Source organism: Oncorhynchus mykiss, chromosome 19, assembly GCF_013265735.2.
Source record: "Oncorhynchus mykiss isolate Arlee chromosome 19, USDA_OmykA_1.1, whole genome shotgun sequence".
Taxonomy (NCBI): domain Eukaryota; kingdom Metazoa; phylum Chordata; class Actinopteri; order Salmoniformes; family Salmonidae; genus Oncorhynchus; species Oncorhynchus mykiss.
In genome coordinates this window covers 10230866-10257558 of record NC_048583.1, presented here as the reverse complement: position 1 = coordinate 10257558, position 26693 = coordinate 10230866, and the positions used below count along the sequence as shown (strand labels likewise).

Below are 26693 nucleotides of genomic sequence, written 5' to 3'. Positions count from 1 at the left end.
TTTTCAGAATTCATGGCCTTCCGTCAGACGTCGTTTCGGACAGAGGTCCGCAATTCACGTCTCAATTTTGGAGGGAGTTTTGCCGTTTGATTGGGGCTTCCGTCAGTCTCTCTTCCGGCTTTCACCCCCAGTCTAACGGTCAAGCAGAACGGGCCAATCAGACTATTGGTCGCATCTTACGCAGTCTTTCTTTTCGCAACCCTGCGTCTTGGTCAGAACAGCTCCCCTGGGCAGAATACGCCCACAACTCGCTTCCTTCGTCTGCGACCGGGCTATCTCCTTTTCAGAGTAGCCTCGGGTACCAGCCTCCGCTGTTCTCATCTCAGTTCGCCGAGTCCAGCGTCCCCTCCGCTCAGGCTTTTGTCCAACGTTGCGAGCGCACCTGGAAGAGGGTCAGGTCTGCACTTTGCCGTTATAGGACGCAGACTGTGAGGGCTGCTAATAAGCGTAGAACTAAGAGTCCTAGATATTGTCGCGGTCAGAGAGTTTGGCTCTCCACTCAGAACCTTCCCCTTAAGACGGCTTCTCGCAAGTTGACCCCGCGGTTCATTGGTCCGTTCCGTATTTCTCGGGTCATTAATCCTGTCGCAGTTCGACTTCTTCTTCCGCGATACCTTCGTCGCGTCCACCCGGTCTTCCACGTCTCCTGCATTAAGCCCGTTCTTCGCGCCCCCGCTCGTCTTCCCCCCCCCCCCCCCCCATCCTTGTCGAGGGCGCACCCATCTACAGGGTCCGCAGGATTTTGGACATGCGTCCTCGGGGCCGTGGTCACCAGTACCTTGTCGATTGGGAGGGGTACGGTCCTGAGGAGAGGAGTTGGGTTCCCTCTCGGGACGTGCTGGACCGTGCGCTGATCGAGGATTTCCTCCGTTGCCGCCAGGTTTCCTCCTCGAGTGCGCCAGGAGGCGCTCGGTGAGTGGGGGGGTACTGTCATGTTGTCTTGTCTCTGTCCTTTCCCTTCACCCTGTCTCCCTCTGCTGGTCGTGTCAGGTTACCTTTTCTCCCCTTCTTTCCCCCAGCTGTTCCCTGTCTCCTCCTAACTACCCATTCACCCCGTTCCCCACCTGTTCCCTTTTTCCCTCTGATTAGGTCCCTATATCTCCCTCTGTTTCTGCTCCTGTCCTTGTCGGATTCTTGTTTGTTTGTGTTTCATGCCTGAGCCAGACTATCGTCATGTTTGCTGTAACCTTGTCCTGTCCTGTCGGAATCTGCCGGTCTATCTGAGCCTACCTACGTTTTGTTATTAAAGAAGCTCTGTTTTAGTTAGTTCGCTTTTGGGTCCTCATTCACTCACCATAACACATATTCTTTTTATTTTATTTTTTTAACTCTGTTTATTAAGTTTTACACACACACAAAGACAGACAGGACAACATAAAGCAATATAAATAATATACTCAACTAGAAAAAAAAGAACAAAAATACAAATAAAAAAATTGCTTTAAAGATGCCATACTTTAGACAAGTTAAACACACCGGGCAGAAGGCTACAAAGGTTAAAGGGCAATCTATAGTACAGGGACAGGGCAATCTATAGTACAGGGACAGAGCAAACACCTCACCATTGTTCCTGTAAACAGTCAAGGGATAAGGGTGGAGAAATGCAACCACTCACAGACAGTCATGGCCACAAACCGACCATCCACTGGACCAAAAATAAAGTTTACAATGCTTTAAAATAAAAAAATAATATTATTATTCATGTAGGCGTGAACGAAATGTAAAAATAAAAATAACTGGGAAAAACAAGCTCACACTTCAGTCTCTGCCCGGGCAAGATGAACAAGGCATCCGCGGGGCACAATCAATAAGCACATGAACCTTAATGCCCCCCCCACCCCCCCAGCAAAAACACAGAGAAAAGCTCCTCCAATCCGTCACAGGGGGGTCAAATACAGACTTATTTTAGTTTTAATTGGAATGCCATCAGAGGATGGACTGTTTAAAGTAAGACCGGAATGGAGCCCAAGCCTCATTAAACAGTTTGGGGTTCCCACGTGTATTGAATGTAATTTTTTTCTAGTTTCAGAGAGCACAACACATCTCTCACCCAATATTTATAAGATGGGGGAGCTGCCATTTTCCAGTTCTGTAGTATTAGCCGTCTAGCCAAAAGAGTTGTATAAGCAACAGTGGATTGCTGATAGGGGGGTACCTATGGGCAGTACTCCAAAAAGGGCTGTAAGGGGAGACGGATCTATAACAGTGTCATATATATCAGAGAAATATTTAAATATTAATTCCCAGAAACCTGACAGTTTATGACAGCCCCAAAACATATGCAACAGTGTGGCTGATTCCACTTTACATCTGACACAGGTAGGATCAAAATCAGAGAATATTCTTCCAAGTTTGGCCCCCGACCAGTGGATACGGTGAACCACCTTGAATTGAATGAGGCTGTGTCTAGTGCTAAAAGAGGACGAGTGCACCCTGTGCAGCACAGATTCCCAGGCGTCTTCCCCAAGTTCCTCCCCCAAATCCTTTTCCCATCGAGTCTTTAAAGGCACCAAAGAAGGGTTCTGTAGGTCATGAATGATTGCATATACATCTGAAATTGCGCCCCTAGGAAGCTTGTTCAGCTCCAAGATGCTCTCTATAGCTGTATTCGCAGGCCTATGGGGAAATCCAGGTGTGTTAGCTCTGACAAAGTTTCTAGTCTGGAGATAGTGGAAAAAGTGGGATTGGGGCAGATTGAACTTTTCCTGCAGCTGAGAAAAAGAGGCAAATGTATCATCAAAAAATAATTGGGCTAGCGAGGAGAGGCCTAGTGAGTGCCAAATGCCAAAAGCCCCATCATTCAAAGATGGAGGAAATAAAATGTTCTGATTGATTGGGCCTGATAGAGAAAAGCCTGGGAGGCTAAAGGCTAAATGGAACTGATTCCAAATTTTAAGAGACTGCTTTACAATTGGGTTGACACACCTTTTGCCTAGGGACACTGGGAGAGACGAGCACAACACAGAGGAAAGTGCTGCAGGTTTACACGATTCAGACTCCATCTGGACCCAGAGTGGTCTAGGGCCAGTAGGATCCGTCTGCAGCCAGTACAGAACGGCTCTGAAATTTGCAGCCCAGTAGTATGTCTGAGAATTTGGTAGAGCTAAACCCCCCAATGACCTAGGCTTCTGTAAATGTTTTCTACCAATCCATGGTACCTTGCCATCCCAAATAAAATGCATGAATGTTTGATCCGGTGAAATAAAAAAGATTTTGGAATAAAAATGGGTAAACATTGAAAGAAATATAAAAATAAGTAAAATGCATGAATGTTTGATCCGGTGAGATAAAAAATATTTTGGAATAAAAATGGGTAAACATTGAAATAAATATTAAAATTTGGGCAACACAGTCATTTTAATGACATTAATCCTTCCGATAAGTGAAAGGGATAGCGAATTCCAAAAAGTAAAAGATTGTTTCAATCTGTCTGCTAGAGCAACAAAGTTTTCCTGAAACAAATTGGAATATTTCCTTGTCACTTTTACTCCCAAGTAGGTGAATTGATCCCGGACAATCCTAAACTGAGAACTTGTAAAAGAGCACTTTAAAGCAGCCTTGTTTACCAGAAAAAGCTCACTCTTACCTAGATTCAGCTTGTACCCTGAGATTGATCCAAACTTTTTAAGAACAGATAGGGCACGTGGCAATGAGGTATCAGGGTTGGAGATAAACAAAAAGGAGGTCGTCAGCATATAGCCAGACTTTCTGCTCCAAGCCCGCCCTGGTTATACCTTGAATGGCATCATTAGAGCGTAGTGCAATGGCGAGAGGCTCGATTGCCAAAGCAAACAACAAGGGCGGAGTGGACAACCCTATCTGGATCCGCGGTGCAAGGGAAAATAGTCAGAGGACAAGTTATTAGTCCGTACCAAAGCCATGGGAGAAAAATAAAGAATCTTTATCCACGCAAGGAATTTTGGGCCAAAGCCAAATCTATAAAGGGCAGCTGTTAGGCAATCCGACTCAATGCGGTCAAACGCTTTTTACGCATCAAGTGAGACCACCACCTCCGGGTCCTCCGACGCTGGGGAGTACAGTATATTCACAAGGCGCCTAATATTGAAAAATAAATGCCTGTTTCTCACAAAGCCAGTCTGGTCAGAGTGTATTACTTGGTGCAGCAAGCCTTCCGTACGGATGGCTAAAAGCTTAGCTAGGATTTTGTAATCACAGTTTAAAAGCGAGATTGGGCGATAGGATCCACATTCCAGGGGGTCTTTGTTTTTCTTTAATAGTAATGAAATTGAAGCCTGATAAAGACTAGGCGGTAGCTTTGAAGTATTAAGGCACTCTGCAAATAGTCGAGACAAGTATGGGCAAAGCAGACCAGAAAACGTCCTGTAAAATTCGGTTGGAAAACCGTCCGGACCCGGTGATTTACCACTTTTCATTGCTGGCACTGCTGTTGCAATTCTTCTTCTAGACAGTCATGGGAGTCTGTATCAATTGAAGGCATATTCAAGCCATTAAAGAAGGAATCATTCAGCAAAGGGTCTTGAAGGGATTCAGAGGTGTATAGCGCAGAGTAAAATTGTTTGAATTGATTATTGATTTCTTTATGTATAACTGTGGTGGCACCAGATGGGGTCCTTATTTGTGGGATTAAACGTGAGGCCTCAGATTTACGGATCTGATGTGCAAGGAGTTTACTGGCCTTGTCGCCTTGTTCATAGACTTTGTATCGAGCTCGCAATAGTAACTGTTCAGCTTGCCTGGTAGAAAGCTCATCAAATTCAGATTGGAGTAGTTGGCGCTCTTTATACGGATCAGAGGAAGGATCCGTAGCATACTTCTCATCCAATGTGGCTATGGACTCGCTCAGGTCCCGAAGTCGCTGAGAGGGAACTCTGTTTTGGTTGGCTGTATAAGAAATAATTTGGCCATGTAGGTATGCTTTGAGAGACTCCCATATGGTAGAGCAGGACATACCTGGTGTTGAATTAGTTTCTAGGAATAAGGTGATTTCAGAAGAAATGAAATTGACAAACTCCTTATCTGAGAGTAAAATGGGGTTGAGACGCCATTGATAACACATAGGAGGTCGCTGGGGAAACTCTAGTTCAAGCACTAATGGTGAATGGTCAGAAATAACAAAACTCTCGGCGGTACACTGCCGAAGGTTAGGCAGAAGTTTTTTGTCCAAAAAGAAGTCATCAATCCGGGAGTATGTTTGATGAACATGAGAATAAAAGGAATACTGTCTATCTGTAGGATGTAGGAAACGTAGCATATTTCTGAAGAAAGGATTGAACAAGTAGGGCACATTTAGATGGGCCTGTAGTTGTTTGTGAGGACTTGTCAAGAACTGGGGACATTTTACAGTTGAAATCCCCCCCTAAAATCAACAAAGGAGAATCTAAATTGGGAATAGCAGACAGAAAGTAAGAAATGAAACTTGTGTCATCCCAATTGGGAGCATAAACACTAGCCAAAACAAGAGGGGTAGAAAACAGTTTACAGGTTACTATGACGTATCGTCCCTTAGTATCTGCAATAACCTCAGAAGCTACAAAGGGAGTAGCTTTATCAACCAGAATAGCAGCACCTCTTGATTTACTATGAAAGTTTGAGTGGAACACTTGACCAACCCAGTCCTTACGCATCCTAAAATGCTCACCAGTCCTCAAGTGAGTCTCTTGTAGAAATGCAATATTTGCATTCAAACCTTTTAAGTGTGTCAACACCCTCTTATGCTTCACCGGGTTATTAACCCCTTTGATGTTCCATCAAATGTACTTGATGGCATTATTTCGGCCCCTCTGCGCATTCCCATTATTCAACCCTGTCATTAGAGCATAGAATGGAAAAGCAATGAGCACCCAAAACCCCCAGAATAACTTGTCTCAGAGTAATAATGTACTACGGTGGTAGATGTTTGGAAAAAGTACAGAAAAAAACCTTAAAAGACAGAATGACAACATTAGAACTGAACAATGACTTCTTGATGTGACGTTGAATGTGAGCCATAGCCTCATCCGGAGACTCAAATGTGTAGTCTTTACCCTCATGAGATAGCCATAAACGGGCCGGGAATCGCAGTCCATATTTCACACCTGGATGGTCCCGAAGTACTCGTTTGGCCTGTCCGAAAGCTGCGCGCTGCCTGGAAACAGTAGGGGAGTAGTCCTGGTAGATGGAGAAGCTCTGTCCATGAAAGCTCAGAGTGGTATTGCGGGCTCGTCGGAGAATCTCCATCTTCTCATGAAAAAAGTGCACTCGAAGAATTTTGTCACGGGGCCTCTCCCCATCACGGGGCTTTGGACGCTGCGACCGGTGGGCACGATCAATCAGGGGCTTTTCATCTAAGGCAAGAGCATCCTTCAGCAGCCCTGAAACGAAATCCGTGGCGCGATGCATTTCCGCTGACTCTGGGCCCGATACAGGTCTCAGATTATTGCGGCGAGAGAATCCCTCTAAACTCACACAGCTCTCCTTCACCTTTTTTCAAATCTGCAGCTAGGCGTTTCACTTCAGCCTCCAGGGAAATAACTATATACAACATATCAAAAAGCAATTCTAACACACACACACAAAAAAAAGTTGTAAAAAATATTAGAAAATAAATATTTTTAAAAAACAGTACACCCTATGGAAGTCCTCGACACAATATTTTGCTTCCTGTGCCATGTCCCATAGCAGTCTCTTTCTGATGTAATGCAGAGGCAAACTGAACAAGTGGTGCAGTTCATGCGACACAGAACACAACGACGCCTCCATGCTTTGCCCTTTTGGCCCTGAGGCACAGTCATGCCTGCAGTAATGAACTGTGGCATATGAACACCACTGGGGGCAGAGGTAGAGCGGGCAGCTTGGCATCGGGGGCTCCCAGTCGGAGTCGCTATCACTGTGAAAGAAAACATTAAACAAATATTTGTATTGTATGAGTCTTATATCATCACATAAAATAAACAGATATGTACTGTATAGAGCAGAGGGAACAGTCACTAAGGTGAAGTGCTGTTCCATTCAACACCGGCCATTGTTGTGGGCCTGCCCTCCCCTGAACAGCACCCAATGGCTATTTCATATGGAAATGGAGAGGAGTAGCAGGCGCAGTGGCCATGTGTGTGTTTGCTGTTCTACTCCATTCCATTTGAATGAAAAATTGAAAATATTATCTGACATGGAAAATATATATATCTGACATGGAATATACAGTGCCTTGCGAAAGTATTCGGCCCCCTTGAACTTTGCGACCTTTTGCCACATTTCAGGCTTCAAACATAAACATATAAAACTGTATTTTTTTGTGAAGAATCAACAACAAGTGGGACACAATCATGAAGTGGAACGACATTTATTGGATATTTAAAACTTTTTTAACAAATCAAAAACTGAAAAATTGGGCGTGCAAAATTATTCAACCCTTTTACTTTCAGTGCAGCAAACTCTCTCCAGAAGTTCAGTGAGGATCTCTGAATGATCCAATGTTGACCTAAATGACTAATGATGATAAATACAATCCACCTGTGTGTAATCAAGTCTCCGTATAAATGCATCTGCACTGTGATAGTCTCAGAGGTCCGTCAAAAGCGCAGAGAGCGTCATGAAGTACAAGGAACACACCAGGCAGGTCCGAGATACTGTTGTGAAGAAGTTTAAAGCCGGATTTGGATACAAAAATATTTCCCAAGCTTTAAACATCCCAAGGAGCACTGTGCAAGCGATAATATTGAAATGGAAGGAGTATCAGACCACTGCAAATCTACCAAGACCTGGCCGTCCCTCTAAACTTTCAGCTCATACAAGGAGAAGACTGATCAGAGATGCAGCCAAGAGGCCCATGATCACTCTGGATGAACTGCAGAGATCTACAGCTGAGGTGGGAGACTCTGTCCATAGGACAACAATCAGTTGTATATTGCACAAATCTAGCCTTTATGGAAGAGTGGCAAGAAGAAAGCCATTTCTTAAAGATATCCATAAAAAGTGCCCTTTAAAGTTTGCCACAAGCCACCTGGGAGACACACCAAACATGTGGAAGAAGGTGCTCTGGTCAGATGAAACCAAAATTGAACTTTTTGGCAACAATGCAAAATGTTATGTTTGGCGTAAAAGCAACACCCTGAACACACCATCCCCACTGTCAAACATGGTGGTGGCAGCATCATGGTTTGGGCCTGCTTTCCTTCAGCAGGACAGGGAAGATGGTTAAAATTGATGGGAAGATGGATGGAGCCAAATACAGGACCATTCTGGAAGAAAACCTGATGGAGTCTGCAAAAGACCTGAGACTGGGACGGAGATTTGTCTTCCAACAAGACAATGATCCAAAACATAAAGCAAAATCTACAATGGAATGGTTCAAAAATAAACATATCCAGGTGTTAGAATGGCCAAGTCAAAGTCCAGACCTGAATCCAATCGAGAATCTGTGGAAAGAACTGAAAACTGCTGTTCACAAATGCTCTCCATCCAACCTCACTGAGCTCGAGCTGTTTTGCAAGGAGGAATGGGAAAAAATTTCAGTCTCTCGATGTGCAAAACTGATAGAGACATACCCCAAGCGACTTACAGCTGTAATCGCAGCAAAAGGTGGCGCTACAAAGTATTAACTTAAGGGGGCTGAATAATTTTGCACGCCCAATTTTTCAGTTTTTGATTTGTTAAAAAAGTTTGAAATATCCAATAAATGTCGTTCCACTTCATTATTGTGTCCCACTTGTTGTTGATTCTTCGCAAAAAAATACAGTTTTATATCTTTATGTTTGAAGCCTGAAATGTGGCAAAAGGTCGCAAAGTTCAAGGGGGCAGAATACTTTCGCAAGGCACTGTATATATATATATATATACACACACACACACACACACACACACACACACACACACCCAAACAAACCAACACACACACGCACGCACACACACAAACAAACCACACATTTCATTGCAAATAAAAATATATATATATATATCACTCTGATATGATATATATATCACTCTGAAATTTCCCCTGATGTTGATCCCTGTACAGGGATCGCAGCCATAAGAGGTTTTAATGACCTCTTTGCTTACTTTAGACACACACACATACATACATTCCTTCTTCCACAATGGTTATCATTTCCAATTACCCCTTATCCATGCTACATAACCTCTAATCCCTACTGGTTAAGTTTCCGAGTTTAATTATTTAATCATTCATGTTAAACCTTGGTAAAATATCTTAACAATCCACCCTTAATGACTAAATAATTCATACCGACATATCAAACACTATATGGAAACATTGTTATACAAGAATAAACCAAAACAATACATGTATTTACATTCGATCGTCATCAATGACTGTTCTCAGGCCTACATCAGAATCAGAACTATTCTTATCAGGATTTTCGTTATAATCTTCATCAAAGAAACAGTCTAAACATTAAAACAAGAAACTGTCTAAATTCCCTAAACATCAAAAATGGTCTCATCCAACATAGGCTCCTCGTATGTCAAGGATCAGGATTCCTCTACTAGATCTGGGGCCATGTATTCATCATTCCACTAGTCAGAGCTTAGAATTGGTCCGTACTTCACCATCTGTTGTGTCATTGATTTCTCCAGAGTCCTGTAAATGAGAACCTTTCCCACAGCATTCGCACAAAACTAACACAGCCCAAAACACAGTGATCATGACGTTTATTAATTTCCCAAACACACTACCAAACCAATTTAATAGAGCATTATCTACCCCAGAGTTCTCTGCCAGGGCCTTGGTCACTGATCCGTCTGGAGCTGTGTCATCGGGGATGAAATTACAACATTCTGCTCCGAATCTCATACACCCCCCACCCTTTTCAGCCATTAACATGTCCAAGGCTATTCTATTCCGCCAAGCCATCAGGCTGGTCGCTTTAGTCTGCTCTGCCAACCCTTTTATTGCATCTCTGATATAATTGATGAAGCGCTGTTGATCATAATAAATATAATTGATCCAGTCCACATTCTTATTGAGAGTGGACCACCAGAAAATACTTGACTCTTATCCTGCCAAGATCTGATTTCTTGCTTTGAACTCACTTGAACCTGTAACTGTGAAAGAGGGAAATCTGAATGTAATGAGCACATAGGGATAAAGATAATGCAGATCAATGCAACTGTCATTGTCTGGTTTCCCTGCCTTCATGAACAGCTTTACCATACAGGCCATTCCCCTGGGTAAATCAATTCCATCAAATGGAAAGGGAATGGTTATCAACTGAGGTTTTGCTGTGGCGCATGCCTAACATTCTTCTTTCGCTACTGATCTGGCTTTATACTGAATCCATTCTAACCATAGGTTAGAATCCCCATAACCCGTTTCCACCTCAATCACTTCCTTAAGATCTTTCATCTGAACTATTCACTCCGGCCCTTGGCTCTGGACAACTCCATGGTCAGTAGCTGCTTTGTCAGGGGCTCTGCTTGTATTCTGGCTGACTATAGAGCTATCATCTGCTCTAACTTCTTCTACCCAGAATGGCACTAGGTTATCAACTGAAACCCTTACTTTCACTACACTCCATCTTCTTCCATACTGGGTATGTGGATTTATGTTGCCCTCTCTCTCTCGGTGTGACCTATAACCTGTTTCCATGAACTACACAGGGACTTGCACAGATATCTTCCATAATGGCTCATAGTCCTAGACTGCCAAGGAGTCAGAGACCCCATTTGGTCTATATAGAACTCCACTGAGACATCCTTCCCAATCTCACTCTCCCTTCCTTACTATTCAGTTCTAGTGACCTTTTGAGATTCTATGGTAATATCAAAATTCCCCTTGTCTAGCACATGAGTCAAGTTACCCTCTTTGGCCTTCTCGGGGTTCATGGTGTATCAGGAATATGACTCCCACGATCAGACAGCTCAGGACGGCCAGCACACCTGTGAAGCACCACCCTCTCCCAGAGAACATATCATCAGCCAGAGGCCAAGTCACACTTTCACTTCTATGAATGCTCACAGCGGGGAAAGGTCGGGTATAAGGGAATCTTTAGTAGAGAGTTAACCCCCGAGCCCTGAGGGTTACGGTTCTGCTCCTACCCCTGTGATTGTTCAACAGTGTCAGTGTGTCTTACCCTCCTACAATTTGTGATATGCACCCAGGTAGCTCTTTCAGCTATCCTCACTGTGAAAGCTGTCACCAGGAGTACTTGGTAAGGCCCCTCCCAACGGGGCTGCTTCCCGTCTATTTTCCTCAGGGACTGGATTGAGTGAATCTTCCCCACCTGTAGTGCATCAATTCTTGGACATACAGGTTTGGTTAACAAACAGTTTCTCATTTGTTCTATCTGATTATATCTTTAACTTCTATGCCTACTTGTTAGCTAGAATTTTTAAAATATTTTTTATTAGTTTATTATCCAATAGGCCACTAAGTGTCCTATCCTAGACCACAACTTACCCATCCCCCCTTTGATACCTGGCTCTGCCCAGGTAACAACCTTGCCTACTCTAAACAACGACTTAGGTAAGATTAGTAAATTATCCTTATGTTCTGACGTTATCATGTAGAAGCGCCCCTTTCATTCTCCACGTATCCAATTCTCCCTTGAGCGCCCATTCATGTCTATCCTGTATCAATTCTCTGTCAAGTGTCTTATCTACTTTAAGAGGTATCTGTGATGTTCTGACATTATCATGTATGTTCTTAAATATATATATATGATTATCTATTTAAACAGTAACCCTTTTCTTTCCTATCATATTTTACAGACACTAGTCAATGCTACTATTTCGGTGTCACTCCTATCTTGCTCATTTCCTGGCCCCTCTTCTCCTTTCTGCTCTCAAACCTTCTAGGTCTCAGCAGTGCGGGGAGGGCTCCTCTGTCTGCCTTTTCCACTATCTGTCTGTAGTTCTTTTTCTCATAACAGTCAGTAACAACTATGTGTTGTTTCCAAATATTAACTAAGTGTCTCACTGTTTGGCTTTATCTAAAATCATGGATTTTTAGAAAAAACATGTCTATGGTGGCAATCTCTAAAGTCCTTACATAACCTTAATCAACCTATCTTGATCCTATCAATAATCCTAAATCACCACAGATGTCATATATCCCTGTCAACTTTAATACTATTTTCTACTATCTTCTAATGGTCAAATAAAGCCAAAACGAATGCTAACCATATCATATCTCTTTTCTGTGCTAATGAAATCTCTCCTTCGGGAATCCACTGTATTTTATCTAACAATAACATGGGTTAACCTTAAACTCAGTCTCATCAATAATTTAATATATGTTGCATAGTGTGTGTGGGATACCTTATCTACAGTAATTTACCATCCCTAAGAACTGCAACATATTTATTTTCATTAATCATTTTAATGCTTACAAAATCACTTTTTCTATCATATATTTTCCTGCCCTATTGGCTTAAAATATTTCCTGTCCAAACCTCAATGTACCATATCTTCCCCTATTTATTATTGATGATAAATGGGCAGATGTCATTCTTTGTTGTGTATAATTATTTATCTCTATTGTACCATTTTGTAAACTCTAGATACTGTAACAGTATGAATCTTAACAAATGTTGTTCCTGTTGTATCTACCAAATCAATAGTAGCCAATTCAAAACTTTCAGTGTTTAAAACAGAATCCTGAACCTCTTCCTCTTTCTCACTAGAGTTTATTCCACCGCTCCCCATAATTTGTCCTGCCTCAATTCCACTTCCTCCTCTGTGGTTCAAACTATAATTATGTCCAAGAGCTATAAACTCCATTATAATTAATTTACCTTAAAACTAGTACCCCAAATGACCACAAATTCATTATCCAAATGGCCCTCCCCTAAGGCTGATCAGACCACAAGGGAAAGCCATGATAGACGTCAAAGGTTATACCACCCTTTTACAGTCATGTTCCATACTATATTAGACATAATAAAGAACCCTTTATCTAAAGAATTCACATGTTTAATTAGAACTCAGAAAATAAAACTCCTAATATTCCATATGTGAGTGTACCCCTTTAAGATATATTGTCTCTGGGAAACATGGAAATCCTCTTAAACCCAAACGTTTACTACAAACAAAACGTAATAATGATGATAATACTATTGTACTCCCTCAAATAATTTGTTTTAAATTTCCTCAATGTTTCATGTAACTCATTCAGTCTTTCTCCAAATAGTCTCCCCAAAATGCTTGATAGGAATACCCTGCCATTAGACACACATGACTGTGGTAAACGTCCCTTTACAAACAAATAAACTCAGCCTGCAATCCACTTTGCGGACCTTTATAATTCTATTGTTAGTATACTTTAACTTCCTGTTAAATTTCACTGGTGTTACCTAAACAATCAAACCAAAATCAATAACCGGGAACTATTAAAAAACCTTTACGATACTATTCAGACCTCCCTCTCTTCTAGCCAAATATAGCCCAGTGAACGCCACCAATCAGTGATGGCCACCTAGCAATTTCATTGCTAAATTTACCATCTTTTCAGACTACCCCGACAAATTTAGCTACTTTTAATAATGTGTTTGGAACTTTTAGCAACTTTTGAAAAGTGGTTCAAAGCTGTAATGCACGCATTTTCCCTCTAAATGACACAAACACTTTTCTCTGTCACCCTCAGTCACAACCTCCTTGCCTGGCTGCAAAAGTGCATTGTGAGTGATGTTTGTCAATTTATCACAAATGTTGGATCTTGAATAGAACTTACAACATCAATCAACATCTCTCAATCAAAATTGTACTGCCAGAAGTACAGAAAAGAGTGTACCTGAACAACGGTCAAATCAATTTGAGTAACATTATTGTGTATTCAACGTAATGACGCAGTTTTAAGTTATCACGAAACAATTCAACCTACCTCTAGGCAAAGATATATCCCCTATTTGGATTGAGTTTAGCTGTAATTCTATCGTAAAAGTAAAATCAAACTTTCCCAACTCCAAAATGTAAACGTACCATGTACTCCGCTAAATTTATAAGAACATTTCGATGGGCACAACTCTACCATAATTGTTTCTTTCTTCATTAGATTGAGGTAACTGTCTCTTTTATGATTCAGCATTGTTAAATATGACTCCATTCCCAATACGTTATTCAAGCAGATAATTTAGGCAACAGACACCGTCTTGCATCGAAATTCGCTTCGTTATTATTTTGAATGAATTAGTCTCTCAATTGAACCTAAACAATCTATTAAAAAAGTTAAATTTATATTTTATACCCACACTAGCGACCATATCTTTCTAGGCAAAACATACAAATGGTTAAATGACAATGAAATACTCCGATTTCAGTCAGAGCATTTACCGTGAATCAAATTTGGGTCTCAAGCTTGGAAGGCAGCTATTTAACCACTGAACCACCATTACTATTGGAATGACAGAGCCTTTCCGCCAACAACCCTATTATTATAATTGTCCGTAGTCGCAAACTCCGGCACCGAGACAATTCCCAGAAAATAGCCCAATTCAAAGGTCCAAGCTTTTCCCCAGCGAGGATTCTCCTTACTCTCTCTCTCTATCTACAGCCCACTGTAAAACCACCACTGCCCCCTGTCCTGGGGTTCCCCTCTTCCTTTTACAGCCGTACAATCCTTTTTCTGTCTCATCTTCTTCTATGTGTGTTCTTTTCTACCGCTAACCAATTACTATAGCTATGTTCTACAGTATTATTCTCACAATCTAGGTGTATATATTTCTATGATCTATGTATGTGCTTACCATTACCTAGTTACTATGGTTGCTCTCCTGCCTGAATATGTGTGTGTCTCTTAAATGCTTACCATCTATGTGCATGGATTTCTATTTGTGTTTTCTCCTTTCTGGAAACTTTATCTATAGCGTTGACTGTCGATCGGATATTAGGTCTTACCTATACAACTATAAGCCATTACCCAGGGGTCATACATCCCTAGTTAACCTCTTATTTTGGGTTGTGTCGGAGGATTTTTAAAGTACACCAATATCTCGTATCTCCCTTCACTACTTTAGGCTTCCCTCTCCTCCTTTTTGGACACTATCCAAGTGTGGAGTAGGTAAAATGATCCTGTTAGTTATTTTTTGTACAAGACATCCGTCCTACCTAACAACACACATTTAGTATCCCGGCTTAATCTCGGGCGAACGGGCCTCTGTTATTAAGTTGAGTTTTATTTATGGTAGCGCACCTTCCCTCAGGTCATCGCGGACCTGTTACAACTGTGTATATTGGTCATACAAAACCCTGTTTATCTGTTTGGAATAATGAAGCTCCTATTGTTGATCAATTCTAAACATTTTTAGAACATCAAATCAAAGATATCTTAAATCATTCCCCCCAAATTCGAGAATAAAGACCATTTACCATCGTCTTGTAGACTGGGAAAAGCAATGTTTGTGAGATTCCGTCACCGTCTCTGTTGGCCTTAGATATTATACCGGCCTGTTTTCGGCGACAGGGACAGATTTTGGAAATCCGCGCGAAGGACCAAATTGTCAAAGGAATTTAACAATTCCTATATGTGTTCATTAACCAATTCAATTAAAATCACTGTCTGTTTCTAAGAATTTGTAAGATCCTTATTTGCATAAAATAGAAAGAGGCCAGTCTACCAAAATTAGCCAATAGCATTTATTCTCGATAGCGCTGCTCACAGAACCATGTACATCTTATATATCACATATGACGTCATAGGTTATAAAATGGATCTCCTCCTCTCGACCAGGACAAAGCAGGTTCAAAAGTTAATTCCAACTCACTAGCACCCATACCTGACACACTGTCTCTGGATTAACTCCTGAAGTCTCACCATAGTTTATTATCACTTAGCAGACAGTTCCAGATAAGGAAAACCTGGAGGGGCTCTCGCTGTCTTATTTGATCGCCACAGAGTTATAGCTGAGTCGGTTCAAACATAGGTTAATGACCTCTTTGCTTACTTTAGACACACACACACATACATTCCTTCTTCCACAATGGTTATCATTTCCAATTACCCCTTATCCATGCTACAGAACCTCTAATCCCTACTGGTTAAGTTTCTGAGTATAATTATTGAATCATTCATGTTAAACCTTGGTAAAATATCTTAACAGTAATCACTTACACATGTATGAGTTTTAGCGGTGTTCCCATGTAGGCTAAGTAGTACTAAAACATAATTATCTCTCATTCTTTCCACTAGAAGTATCCGTGTCCTCCCATGAGTGCCCTAAAATCTCCCAGCTGGTTCTCCGTTCCAGAAAGCCATTCTTATGTGTCGGGCTCCTGAGTGGCGCAGTGGTCAAAGGAACTACATCTCAGTGCTAGAGGCGTCACCACAGACCCTGGTTTGATTCCAGGCTGCATCACAACTGGCTGTGATTTGGAGTACCATATGGCGGTGCCCAATTGGCCTAGCATCGTCTGGGTTAGGCCAGGGTAGGCCGTCACTGTAATAAGAATTTGTTCTTAACTGACTTGCCTAGTTAAATAAAAAAGTGTACCTAACCGTATTAGGTGGCTCAAATTACAATGCTATGTGAGAGGGTGCGATGGCATCCGCCAAACACAGATTCATCCATCAACTGCCAGATGGTGAAGCATAATTCATTACCCCAGAGAACGCATTTCCACTGCTCCAGAATCCAATAGCGGCAAGCTTTACATCACTCCAGCCGACGCTTGGCATTGTGATCATAGGCTTGTGCGTGGCTGAGCTGCTGTTGCTCGTAGACGTTTCCACTTCATAATAGCAGTGCTTACAATTGACCGTGGCAGCTCTAGCAAGGCAGAAATTTGACAAACTGACTTGTTGGAAAGGTGGCATCCTATGACGGCGCCACGTTGACAGTTACTGAGCTCTTCAGTATATTCTACTGCCAATGTTTGACTATGGAGATTGCAAGGGTGGGTGCTCGATGTTATACACCTGTCAGCGATGGGTGTGACAGAAACCACTAATTTGAAGGTGTGTCCACATACTTTTGGCCATGTAGTGTAGTGTGCTAGTGTGCATATCGTAACGAAACAGCAGAGACCAGCTTATATCGTTGGAACATATGATGGCCATTTACATATTGGCCAATGAATAATGTCAGAATAAATCATTTCAATAGCATTGGCTCACCCTAACGGTATCAGAGAGGGTTGACATAAACATGATCGACAATAACGAAATAGAAACCAGACAGCTTCACCACAGTTGGAAAAACTTGCAATAAAATGTATTGTACCTCACAATCATTGACTGACACACATGCAACATTGTACTATAGAACTGTACTGTATATCATTAACACTGCCAAAAATATTTACATATTTCTCTATATTACAAAATAGCAATACTGTAGAGTTCTGCTAGATATAGCATACAACATTTTCGTAACATTCCCCAAACCCACAGCTGGTATACAAGTCTAGATAAAATAACACAGACTCTTAAACAGCACATATACAGTGACAATTATGTAACGTGCCATTTCCAATATTGTAGCCCTCTCTCTTAAAAACATGGTCGTGTCAACTGTCAACCGCATTTAAGGTCAACCGTATTCAAAAGATGTTTTGTGCCATTTCGTTGTAGTATACAGAACTCTCCTTCAAGTGAAAAAGTGCATTCTAGGTAGTACACAACTGGTACACAACCAGTTAAAGACAGAGAACTAAAAGCTATATTTAAATGATGAGTTTCTATTATGTAATTTTATGTATACCTGACATAATTATACCATCATTGGGGTAAACAATAACCTACTATAAGATTATAATATGTGCATTCATTACTTTATATTTGGAAGAACACCCCGGTTTCTACAAGTGTTCATTACGAATATCACAGATATTCATTCAAATTACGTTCAAATCAAGGCCATTGCTTCTTCATGGTCATTTAAAAAAAGAGTTGTTGGAATAAGTGGACGTAAGAAGTTTGAGAATGATAGAATGACCTTTCAGGAAGTGAAGTCAATTAAACACAACCCCTTACATGAAACAGGAAGCAATTAAAGGCTTTTAAATGTTCTGGCTTCACACAAGTGAAGATGTCAGACACACATACACACACACACACACACACACACTACAATCAGCATCTATCAAAACCCTCCTTCTGGTACAAAATGCCCCCAGAGCTTAATTGCTTCCTCTTATCTTGTCCCCCTGTGCAATACAAACAAATGGGCACATGGAAACTGTGTGGTGTGGTGTGTGTGTGTGTGAAACCAACCCCCAGAGGGATATCAAATACTGTTAGTTGTTTCTAGGGCCCTCAGACCATAGTATCAACTGTAGAGCTGTGTGTGGAGAGGCTAAATGGGACTACCATATTTTAATGGATCTCTAGTATTCTGGCCAAGGATACCACGAGTTATGGTGGCGCACTTAACACCTCCATGACTCAATCCCCATTCTCTTCCCTTCTCCCATACCGTGCAGTTCCCATCACTGATTTAATTCCATAGATTCTGTAATCCTTCTCTAATTGACATGGACATGTGGGGGTTATGGGTAATATGAGCTTCTTACATAACTGGGAGTTGATTGGTTGTTGATTGGTTGGCGGCCTAAAGGAACCAATGATTAAATGAACGAACGCATAGTAAGGAAGAGAAATGCAGTAGATGCTCGATGACAACAGTGGCCTTGTGCCATTTCATGCAGATTTTAAAATCGAAAATCGAATCTAAGTTGCATATTAAAGTAATATAAGATTATCATATGTTAAGGATGAAAGTACACATTTGTAAATAAATGAATGTGTTGAGAACCTTGAGGGGACTCCAAAGGAGAGAGGAATCAAACTCAAATAAAAAATGGCCTTTGATACAATTACAGAGCAGTAATCAAAATCAGGGGAGGAAAGACAAACCATGAATTAATACATGTAATTCAAAATGCATTAGCATTACCAGTGAGCTATTGAAACCAGGCAAATATTCTCTTACTCCATTTCTCCTGGACTGTAAACATATACCTCCATTTTCTTTTTCTTACAAAAATAAACTTATTTTCATACTAAAATAAATGCTGTTCGTCAGACTTTCGTTTCCCTACACGACGAATGTACAAAAAAAAACTGCCATTTTGAAATTCATCATAGGAAGAAAAAAAAAGTTTTATCCTCAGAAGAAATGACTAAGAGGTACAAACTATCTGCAACAGGGTTTAGTCAACTCTTTCATAATGAATTCACAGTCAACCAAAGCCACAACCAATGCATGGTATTCCTTCGCCAGGGGCTATCTAGTCTCTCTAGATGGACCAGTTGCTTCCCACAATATACCAATGTTCCAGCATACTAGTGCGGTTGCCCTAGGTCTGGGATTTCTCAGACTAGGGGCTATCTAGTCTCTCTAGATGGGCCAGTTGCTTCCCACAATGTACCAATGTTCCAGCATACTAGTGCGGTTGCCCTAGGTCTGGGATGTCTCAGACTAGGGGCTATCTAATACACCGAGTTCAGATATAGTCAAATGTCATTTACTTTTATCAACAGACAACTTCGATGTGCTTTTCACTATCCAACCAATGGGTGAACTCAACAACACCCACAATGCCATCTTGCTTTGGCTTCTAGAAACAGAAGCAACATCAATACAAAAAACTAAAACTGCAAGAACTTGGCACAGAGCAAATGCACAGACCTGCAGACACACGTTATGTTAGGGAACAGAAGATTTCACCACATGCTATTGGGTGGCTCGACTGGGAGATGACATGACATTAAAATGGAATTAAATTCCCATCTGTTCTTCATGAACAAACAGCTACTACTATTGCCTCCTGTGCGGTGTTACTGGCGGTGCTAATAAAGCTTTAGCAGTTTGAAACAGGGCTGTAGCTGACGTCATCACTGCAAATCTCCATTACCGTGGGCTGTGATTGTCAACTGGTGTGGTAAAACAAACTCGTAGTTGGTCCCCACAACACATGGTGTACAGTACTTCAGAAGTGGAATTAAACGATGGTCCTAAAGACCCCTAAATGAAGGATAAGGATGCAATTTAACAATCGGATATTCAGAAATGCTTGACAACATGTGCATAGTATAAATGCTACAATACCAACAGCGTTGAATGTTATGGAAATTATTTCAAGCAGAGGTGGTGAAAAAACATCAGCTTCAAGTTTACCACATGTAAATGCTGGTCACTCAGAACACGCACTAACTGTTTATGACACTCAAAGCCCATGCTGCAGGAGGCTTATATTGACCATACACAGTATAAATAGATATTCCTATAACGAGGTGTAAAGATTTCCGTGTTTCATTCTGGAATACGTTGGCAGTGATGATCTCGTAGAAAGAAATCAAAATGTCACATGTCCAAAGAGTCAATAAAGTGATGGTGACATGGAGACAACTAACACAGGTGCTAAACTATACCCCCAGTCCAGAGGCTAATGACAAGAGCTGTGATTGGCTGCCTGGTTTCCATGGGTACTGAACGTGACAGCAGTCAGAAAAGGGAGGCAGGACAGGAGGAACCTGTAGATGAGGCAGTGGGAACAGATAGGTGCGTTGCACTGCTATGGGTTCTATTGCTTGCTTGTTTCTTATTTATTTGGAGCCACTACCTCCCATCAGGGGGCCAGGCGCTGCCCCTTTGGTCCCGTTTCTCATCTCCATGTCGAACCCGTGAGCTTCCTTCTTACTTGGCTCTGATTGGCTCAGGACTTGACCTCGTCACGGTCATGCCCGAGGGAGAGTTCCATGTCGGAAAGACCCACCTCCACAGCCAAGATAAGGGAGGTGTCCGAGTCGCTGCTCAGTGGGGGCTGGTGCTCACCTGCAGGGAGAGAGAGACCGGTCAGCACAGACACAACATGGTGGTCACCTTTTAAAGAGAGGGTGATACAAGTAAACCTGAGTGGACCCAAAATGACGGTTAATGTGCAGGAGAAGAGACAAGATGAGGCAACTGATGAGGGCATAGTAGGGAACCTGACGAGATGTAAACTGCTTTGTAAGTGCTGTGATGTCCACTTGACTAAAGACAGACTGCACGACACCGGGCCTTAGGGGATGGCAGCGCGACACCGGGCCTTAGGGGATGGCAGCGCGACACCGGGCCTTAGGGGATGGCAGCGCGACACCGGGCCTTAGGGGATGGCAGCGCGACACCGGGCCTTAGTGGATGGCAGCGCGACACCGGGCCTTAGGGGATGGCAGCGCGACACCGGGCCTTAGGGGATGGCAGCGCGACACCGGGCCTTAGGGGATGGCAGCGCTACACCGGGCCTTAGGGGATGGCAGCGCTACACCGGGCCTTAGGAGATGGCAGCGCTACACCGGGCCTTAGGAGATGGCAGCGCTACACCGGGCCTTAGGAGATGGCAGCGCTACACCGGGCCTTAGGAGATGGCAGCGCTACACCGGGCCTTAGGAGATGGCAGCGCTACACCGGGCCTTAGGAGATGGCAGCGCTACACCGGGCCTTAGGAGATGGCAGCGCTACACCGGGCCTTAGGAGATGGCAGCGCTACACCGGGCCTTAGGGGATGGCAGCGCTACACCGGGCCTTAGGGGATGACAGCGCTACACCGGGCCTTAGGGGATGGCAGCGCTACACCGGGCCTTAGGGGATAGCAGCGCTACACCGGGCCTTAGGGGATAGCAGCGCTACACCGGGCCTTAGGGGATAGCAGCGCTACACCGGGCCTTAGGGGATAGCAGCGCTACACCGGGCCTTAGGGGATAGCAGCGCTACACCGGGCCTTAGGGGATAGCAGCGCTACACCGGGCCTTAGGGGATAGCAGCGCTACACCGGGCCTTAGGAGATAGCAGCGCTACACCGGGCCTTAGGAGATAGCAGCGCTACACCGGGCCTTAGGAGATAGCAGCGCTACACCGGGCCTTAGGAGATAGCAGCGCTACACCGGGCCTTAGGAGATAGCAGCGCTACACAGTCAGATGAATAGAAAACCACTAGAGATGTACAGGGGACCATCAATCTACTTCACATATGCTCCCTATGGACTAACACCACTCCTGTCTTTCTTTCCTGCAGCAAATCAGGCCTTTTTTTGGCAACATGCTGTAGCACGGTCCAAAGTGAAGGATAACCGTAATAAGTTAACAGACAGCGCTCGGTGTTTACGCTGGCGGGCATGGCGTGCACCGCAAACTGTCACTGCAACACGGCAATTCAGCAGAACACTGATAGATCAGATCCTTCATCTCGGGGCGGTTGTCAGGCGGCACCGTGAGCTAGTTAGCGCCGCGACAAACAAACAACAGAACTCCCATTAACTCCCAGCTAATTGATGCAGGAAGAACACAGACTGTGTGACGGGCTGATAATGAGTCTCACTTGACAACCAACACAACAGAACTAAACAGTGTGTGTGTGTGTGTGTGTTAATTACACATCATCCATTTCCAAATACACTGGCATAAGCTATTTGAATTACTTAGTGAAAGTGGAACCAATTTTACAACCATACAAGTCGCAAGCAGGCACCAAACATGAGCTGCATCCTCAAGGAGGTAAATGCCAACATAATACTAATATATAACAGTTCAATCCTATCTGTCCATGGCTCCATTTTGTCATGGTTATATAAAGGTAAGGAGGGAGGGAGAGAGAGGGCTGGGAGTCTGAAGGCGTACCCTGCAAGGCTCTGGCATAGCAGCAGGAGTTCAGGCTCTAAGTGATGCCAGCTGCTATTCACAGAGACTGGTGAGGAACAGAGAGAGAGAGAGACTGGTGAGGAACAGCGAGAGAGAGAGAGACTGGTGAGGAACAGAGAGAGAGAGAGAGAGAGAGAGAGACTGGTGAGGAACAGAGAGGGAGAGAGAGAGAGAGACTGGTGAGGAACAGAGAGAGAGAGAGAGAGAGAGAGACACTGGTGAGGAACACAGAGAGAGAGAGAGAGAGACTGGTGAGGAACAGAGAGAGAGAGAGAGACTGGTGAGGAACAGAGAGAGAGAGAGAGAGAGAGAGAGAGACTGGTGAGGAACAGAGAGAGAGAGAAAGAGAGAGAGAGACTGGTGAGGAACAGAGAGAGAGAGAGAGAGAGACTGGTGAGGAACAGAGAGAGAGAGAGAGAGGGACTGGTGAGGAACAGAGAGAGAGAGAGAGAGAGAGACTGGTGAGAAACAGAGAGAGAGAGACTGGTGAGAAACAGAGAGAGAGAGACTGGTGAGGAACAGAGAGAGAGAGAGAGAGCGAGAGAGACTGGTGAGGAACAGAGAGAGAGAGAGAGAGCGAGAGAGACTGGTGAGGAACAGAGAGAGAGATGTGAGAGGAGGAGAGGTTAAGGCTTGCGTTAGGAGAGAGTCAGTAGCTCTAGTCTAAGGAAGAGAGAGAGAGAGAGAAAGCAAAAGAGGGAGATTGATAAGGAGAGAAACTGACAGTCTGAATGTTATTGGGAGAAAGGAAGAAAGTGGAGGGAGGGGAGAAAAGAAGAAAGTGTGTGCCTGTCCCTGTAACCATGACAACCCCTCCAGATGGGTTGATGTGTGTCCAGTAAGCTATCCCTGGGAGGAGCCAGAACCCTGTCTTAGAAGCCAGGCTGACAGACCAGACCTGTTAGCAGTGCTACCTATCTATTATAACATCACTAGTGTGATCAAACAATTTTATCAGATAGGAAAGACCAGGAGCACTTGGTATGACAGCTTCGTGGAGGCTTATTTGTCCTGTATGACTCAACATGAACAGCTCTGCTAGTTGTCACTTCAAATCGGAGAGGTATAATGCAAAGCAGGTTCAAGGAGTTAACCATCTAACTTGCCTGAATATTCTGAAATATCTTTATAGTTTTTTTAATAAAGATAAACTTCAAATGGGCATGGTCTAACTGAGCCAACAACCAAAAACACATCTCTAAACTTAGCTTTCCTACTGAACCAGAAAATAAACTGTTATTTCTGGTTGTTTATCAAAGTCAGCTGGCTAACTCCTCCTACTTAGTAGTGTACCCCTAATACATACTGTGTTACTCTTCGAGGGGAGTACTGATCTAGGATCAGTTTTGCAGTTTAGATCGTAGTAAATACCATTATATGTACAGCCTTCCTATTTCGAGACACTGTGAATATGGGCCTGGAGCTTTCTTTCTCCTTACCCCAAATGTCATCCCCCTCAGTGCGCGCCAAGTTTGTTTTACTGCCTATACTGCAGTAAGCTGTCGTGCTGGTGACAGCCAGACTACAATAAGGCTAAAGGCCTAGAGTGGCAGTACTGCCGTGCCATTCCATAAGCAATGACTCAGCCCGAATGGGCTCTGCATTTTGCGCAACCCACAAATCACTCTCCCTGACATCGCAGATCCATCCTGGGGCTTAAAATAAACAGAAGGTGGGGGATTTTGAATACGCTCCGGGATGGAACCGAGAAAGCTCATATTTAACACAAAGGTAGGTGTGACAAGCAATGCCAAGGCTCGAAAAGGGGACAAGCTGTGCACAGTTGAAAGACATACAGGCATGTAAACGCAGTGTAAAAAGTGTTCAACTACCTTGAAGGTAGAACATTGACTGGCATTCATGGGAGCGCAAGAAGTCGGCTTGTGTTATGGGAAAAAAAGGTACAAGGTTCTCCCTAGTTTTCTAATGTTTTGAAGGGGCTTAGCAGGTTGACGCTGTCCAAAGTGTTTACCAGGTCTTTAAGGTACAGTAGAGGCCTCAGGAAGCTAATAAGACGCGGTCACAAAGGCAGCATTAACTTGTTCCATTGGCACAAGAGACTCGAGAGGCGAGCGTTTTGGTCGGAGGCCCCGCCAACTGCAGGTGGAATTTCAGCACGGTGGGCAGGACAGGAAGTGGGCCACGCCAGCGTCAACACACTCCTGCCCCACTCTCTGGGCCGACTGCAGGCAGACACACACACACCGCCTAATAAGTTCCATGTGCTAACCAGCTGTTAAACAAACAGGCTAACTCAAAAAACACAATGTGCCTATCAATGGCTCAGTGCTGTAGTGCCTTATGCTAATAAGTTGCTAATAGCAAGCACGACAACCTTAAAACATACTCTGATGCTACGTATGTAAACCATGCCAATGCATTTGGGTTAGCTTGTGACTTTGAAAAAAGGGAGCACTATTCCTTCTCTCCTGCTCTGGCCAGGGACTGGATTCAGGGAACACTAAAGCAGGTGGCTGACGGCCAAGTTCTGGCCCTGGGCTAGCTACGCCACGCCAGTACAGCAGCCCTGGGCTAGCTAAGCCACGCCAGTACAGCAGCCCTGGGCTAGCTAAGCCACGCCAGTAGAGCAGCCCTGGGCTAGCTAAGCCACGCCAGTAGAGCAGCCCTGGGCTGGCTAAGCCACGCCAGTAGAGCAGCCCTGGGCTAGCTAAGCCACGCCAGTAGAGCAGCCCTGGGCTAGCTAAGCCACGCCAGTAGAGCAGTCCAGGGCTAGCTAAGCCACGCCAATACAGCAGCCCTGGGCTAGCTAAGCCACGCCAGTACAGCAGCCCTGGGCTAGCTAAGCCACGCCAGTACAGCAGCCTTGGGCTAGTTAAGCCACGCCAGTACAGCAGCCCTGGGCTAGCTAAGCCACGCCAGTACAGCAGCCCTGGGCTAGCTAAGCTACGCTAGTACAGCAGCCCTGGGCTAGCTAAGCCACGCCAATACAGCAGAGACAGAGAGGACACTGTGGTCTATTTCAGAATACAGTACTCCTCTTATATCCCACCATAGCACAGCTCTGAACATGACAGGTATGGGGGAGTGTTCTGGTGTGAGTTCACTGGTTTGTGTTGAGGAAGTACAGGTTAGTTGAAGAAGTTCTGTTAGTGCTGGAACCAAAGCATAGGTGTGTGTGAGAGAGTGTGTTAAATGTACAGTGGGGCAAAAAAGTATTTAGTCAGCCACCAATTGTGCAAGTTCAATTTTCATCATAGGTATACTATGACAGACAAAATGAGGGAAAAAAAAAAATCCAGAAAATTACATTGTAGGATTTTTTATGAATTTATTTGCAAATTATGGTGGAAAATAAGTATTTGGTCAATAACAAAAGTTTCTCAATACTTTGTTATATACCCTTTGTTGGCAATGACAGAGGTCAAACGTTTTCTGTAAGTCTTCACAAGGTTTTCACACACTGTTGCTGGTATTCTGGCCCATTCCTCCATGCAGATCTCTTCTAGAGCAGTGATGTTTTGGGGCTGTTGCTGGGCAACATGGACTTTCAACTCCCTCCAAAGATTTTCTATGGGGTTGAGATCTGGAGACTGGCTAGGCCACTCCAGGACCTTGAAATGCTTCTTACGAAGCCACTCCTTCATTGCCTGGTCGTTGTGTTTGGGATCATTGTCATGCTGAAAGATCCAGCCACGTTTCATCTTCAATGCCCTTGCTGATGGAAGGAGGTTTTCACTCAAAATCTCACGATACATGACCCCATTCATTCTTTCCTTTACACGGATCAGTCGTCCTGGTCCCTTTGCAGGAAAACAGCCCCAAAGCATGATGTTTCCACCCCCATGCTTCATAGTAGGTACGGTGTTCTTTGGATGCAACTCCACATTCTTTGTCCTCCAAACACGACGAGTTGAGTTTTTACCAAAAAGTTATATTTTGGTTTCATCTGACCATATGACATTCTCCCAATCTTCTTCTGGATCATCCAAATGCTCTCTAGCAAACTTCAGACGGGCCTAGACATGTACTGGCTTAAGCAGGGGGACACGTCTGGCACTGCAGGATTTCAGTCCCTGGCGGCGTAGTGTGTTACTGATGGTAAGCTTTGTTACTTTGGTCCCAGCTCTCTGACGGTCATTCACTAGGTCCCCCCGTGTGGTTCTGGGATTTTTGCTCACCGTTCTTGTGATCATTTTGACCCCA

The 26693-nt window shown here is 43.6% G+C and overlaps 1 protein-coding gene across 1 annotated transcript in view; it reads right to left on the bottom strand.

The window, feature by feature from the left end:
* Positions 1 to 15077: 15077 nt before the first annotated feature.
* Positions 15078 to 26693, bottom strand: part of LOC110498437 (RING finger protein 150) — a 31532-nt gene continuing 19916 nt past the window's right edge. Inside the window, exon 7 of the mRNA XM_021575054.2 lies at positions 15078 to 20684. Coding sequence (XP_021430729.1) covers positions 20566 to 20684 — 119 coding nt within the window. The 3' untranslated portion in view covers positions 15078 to 20565. The remainder of the gene's footprint in view (positions 20685 to 26693) is intronic.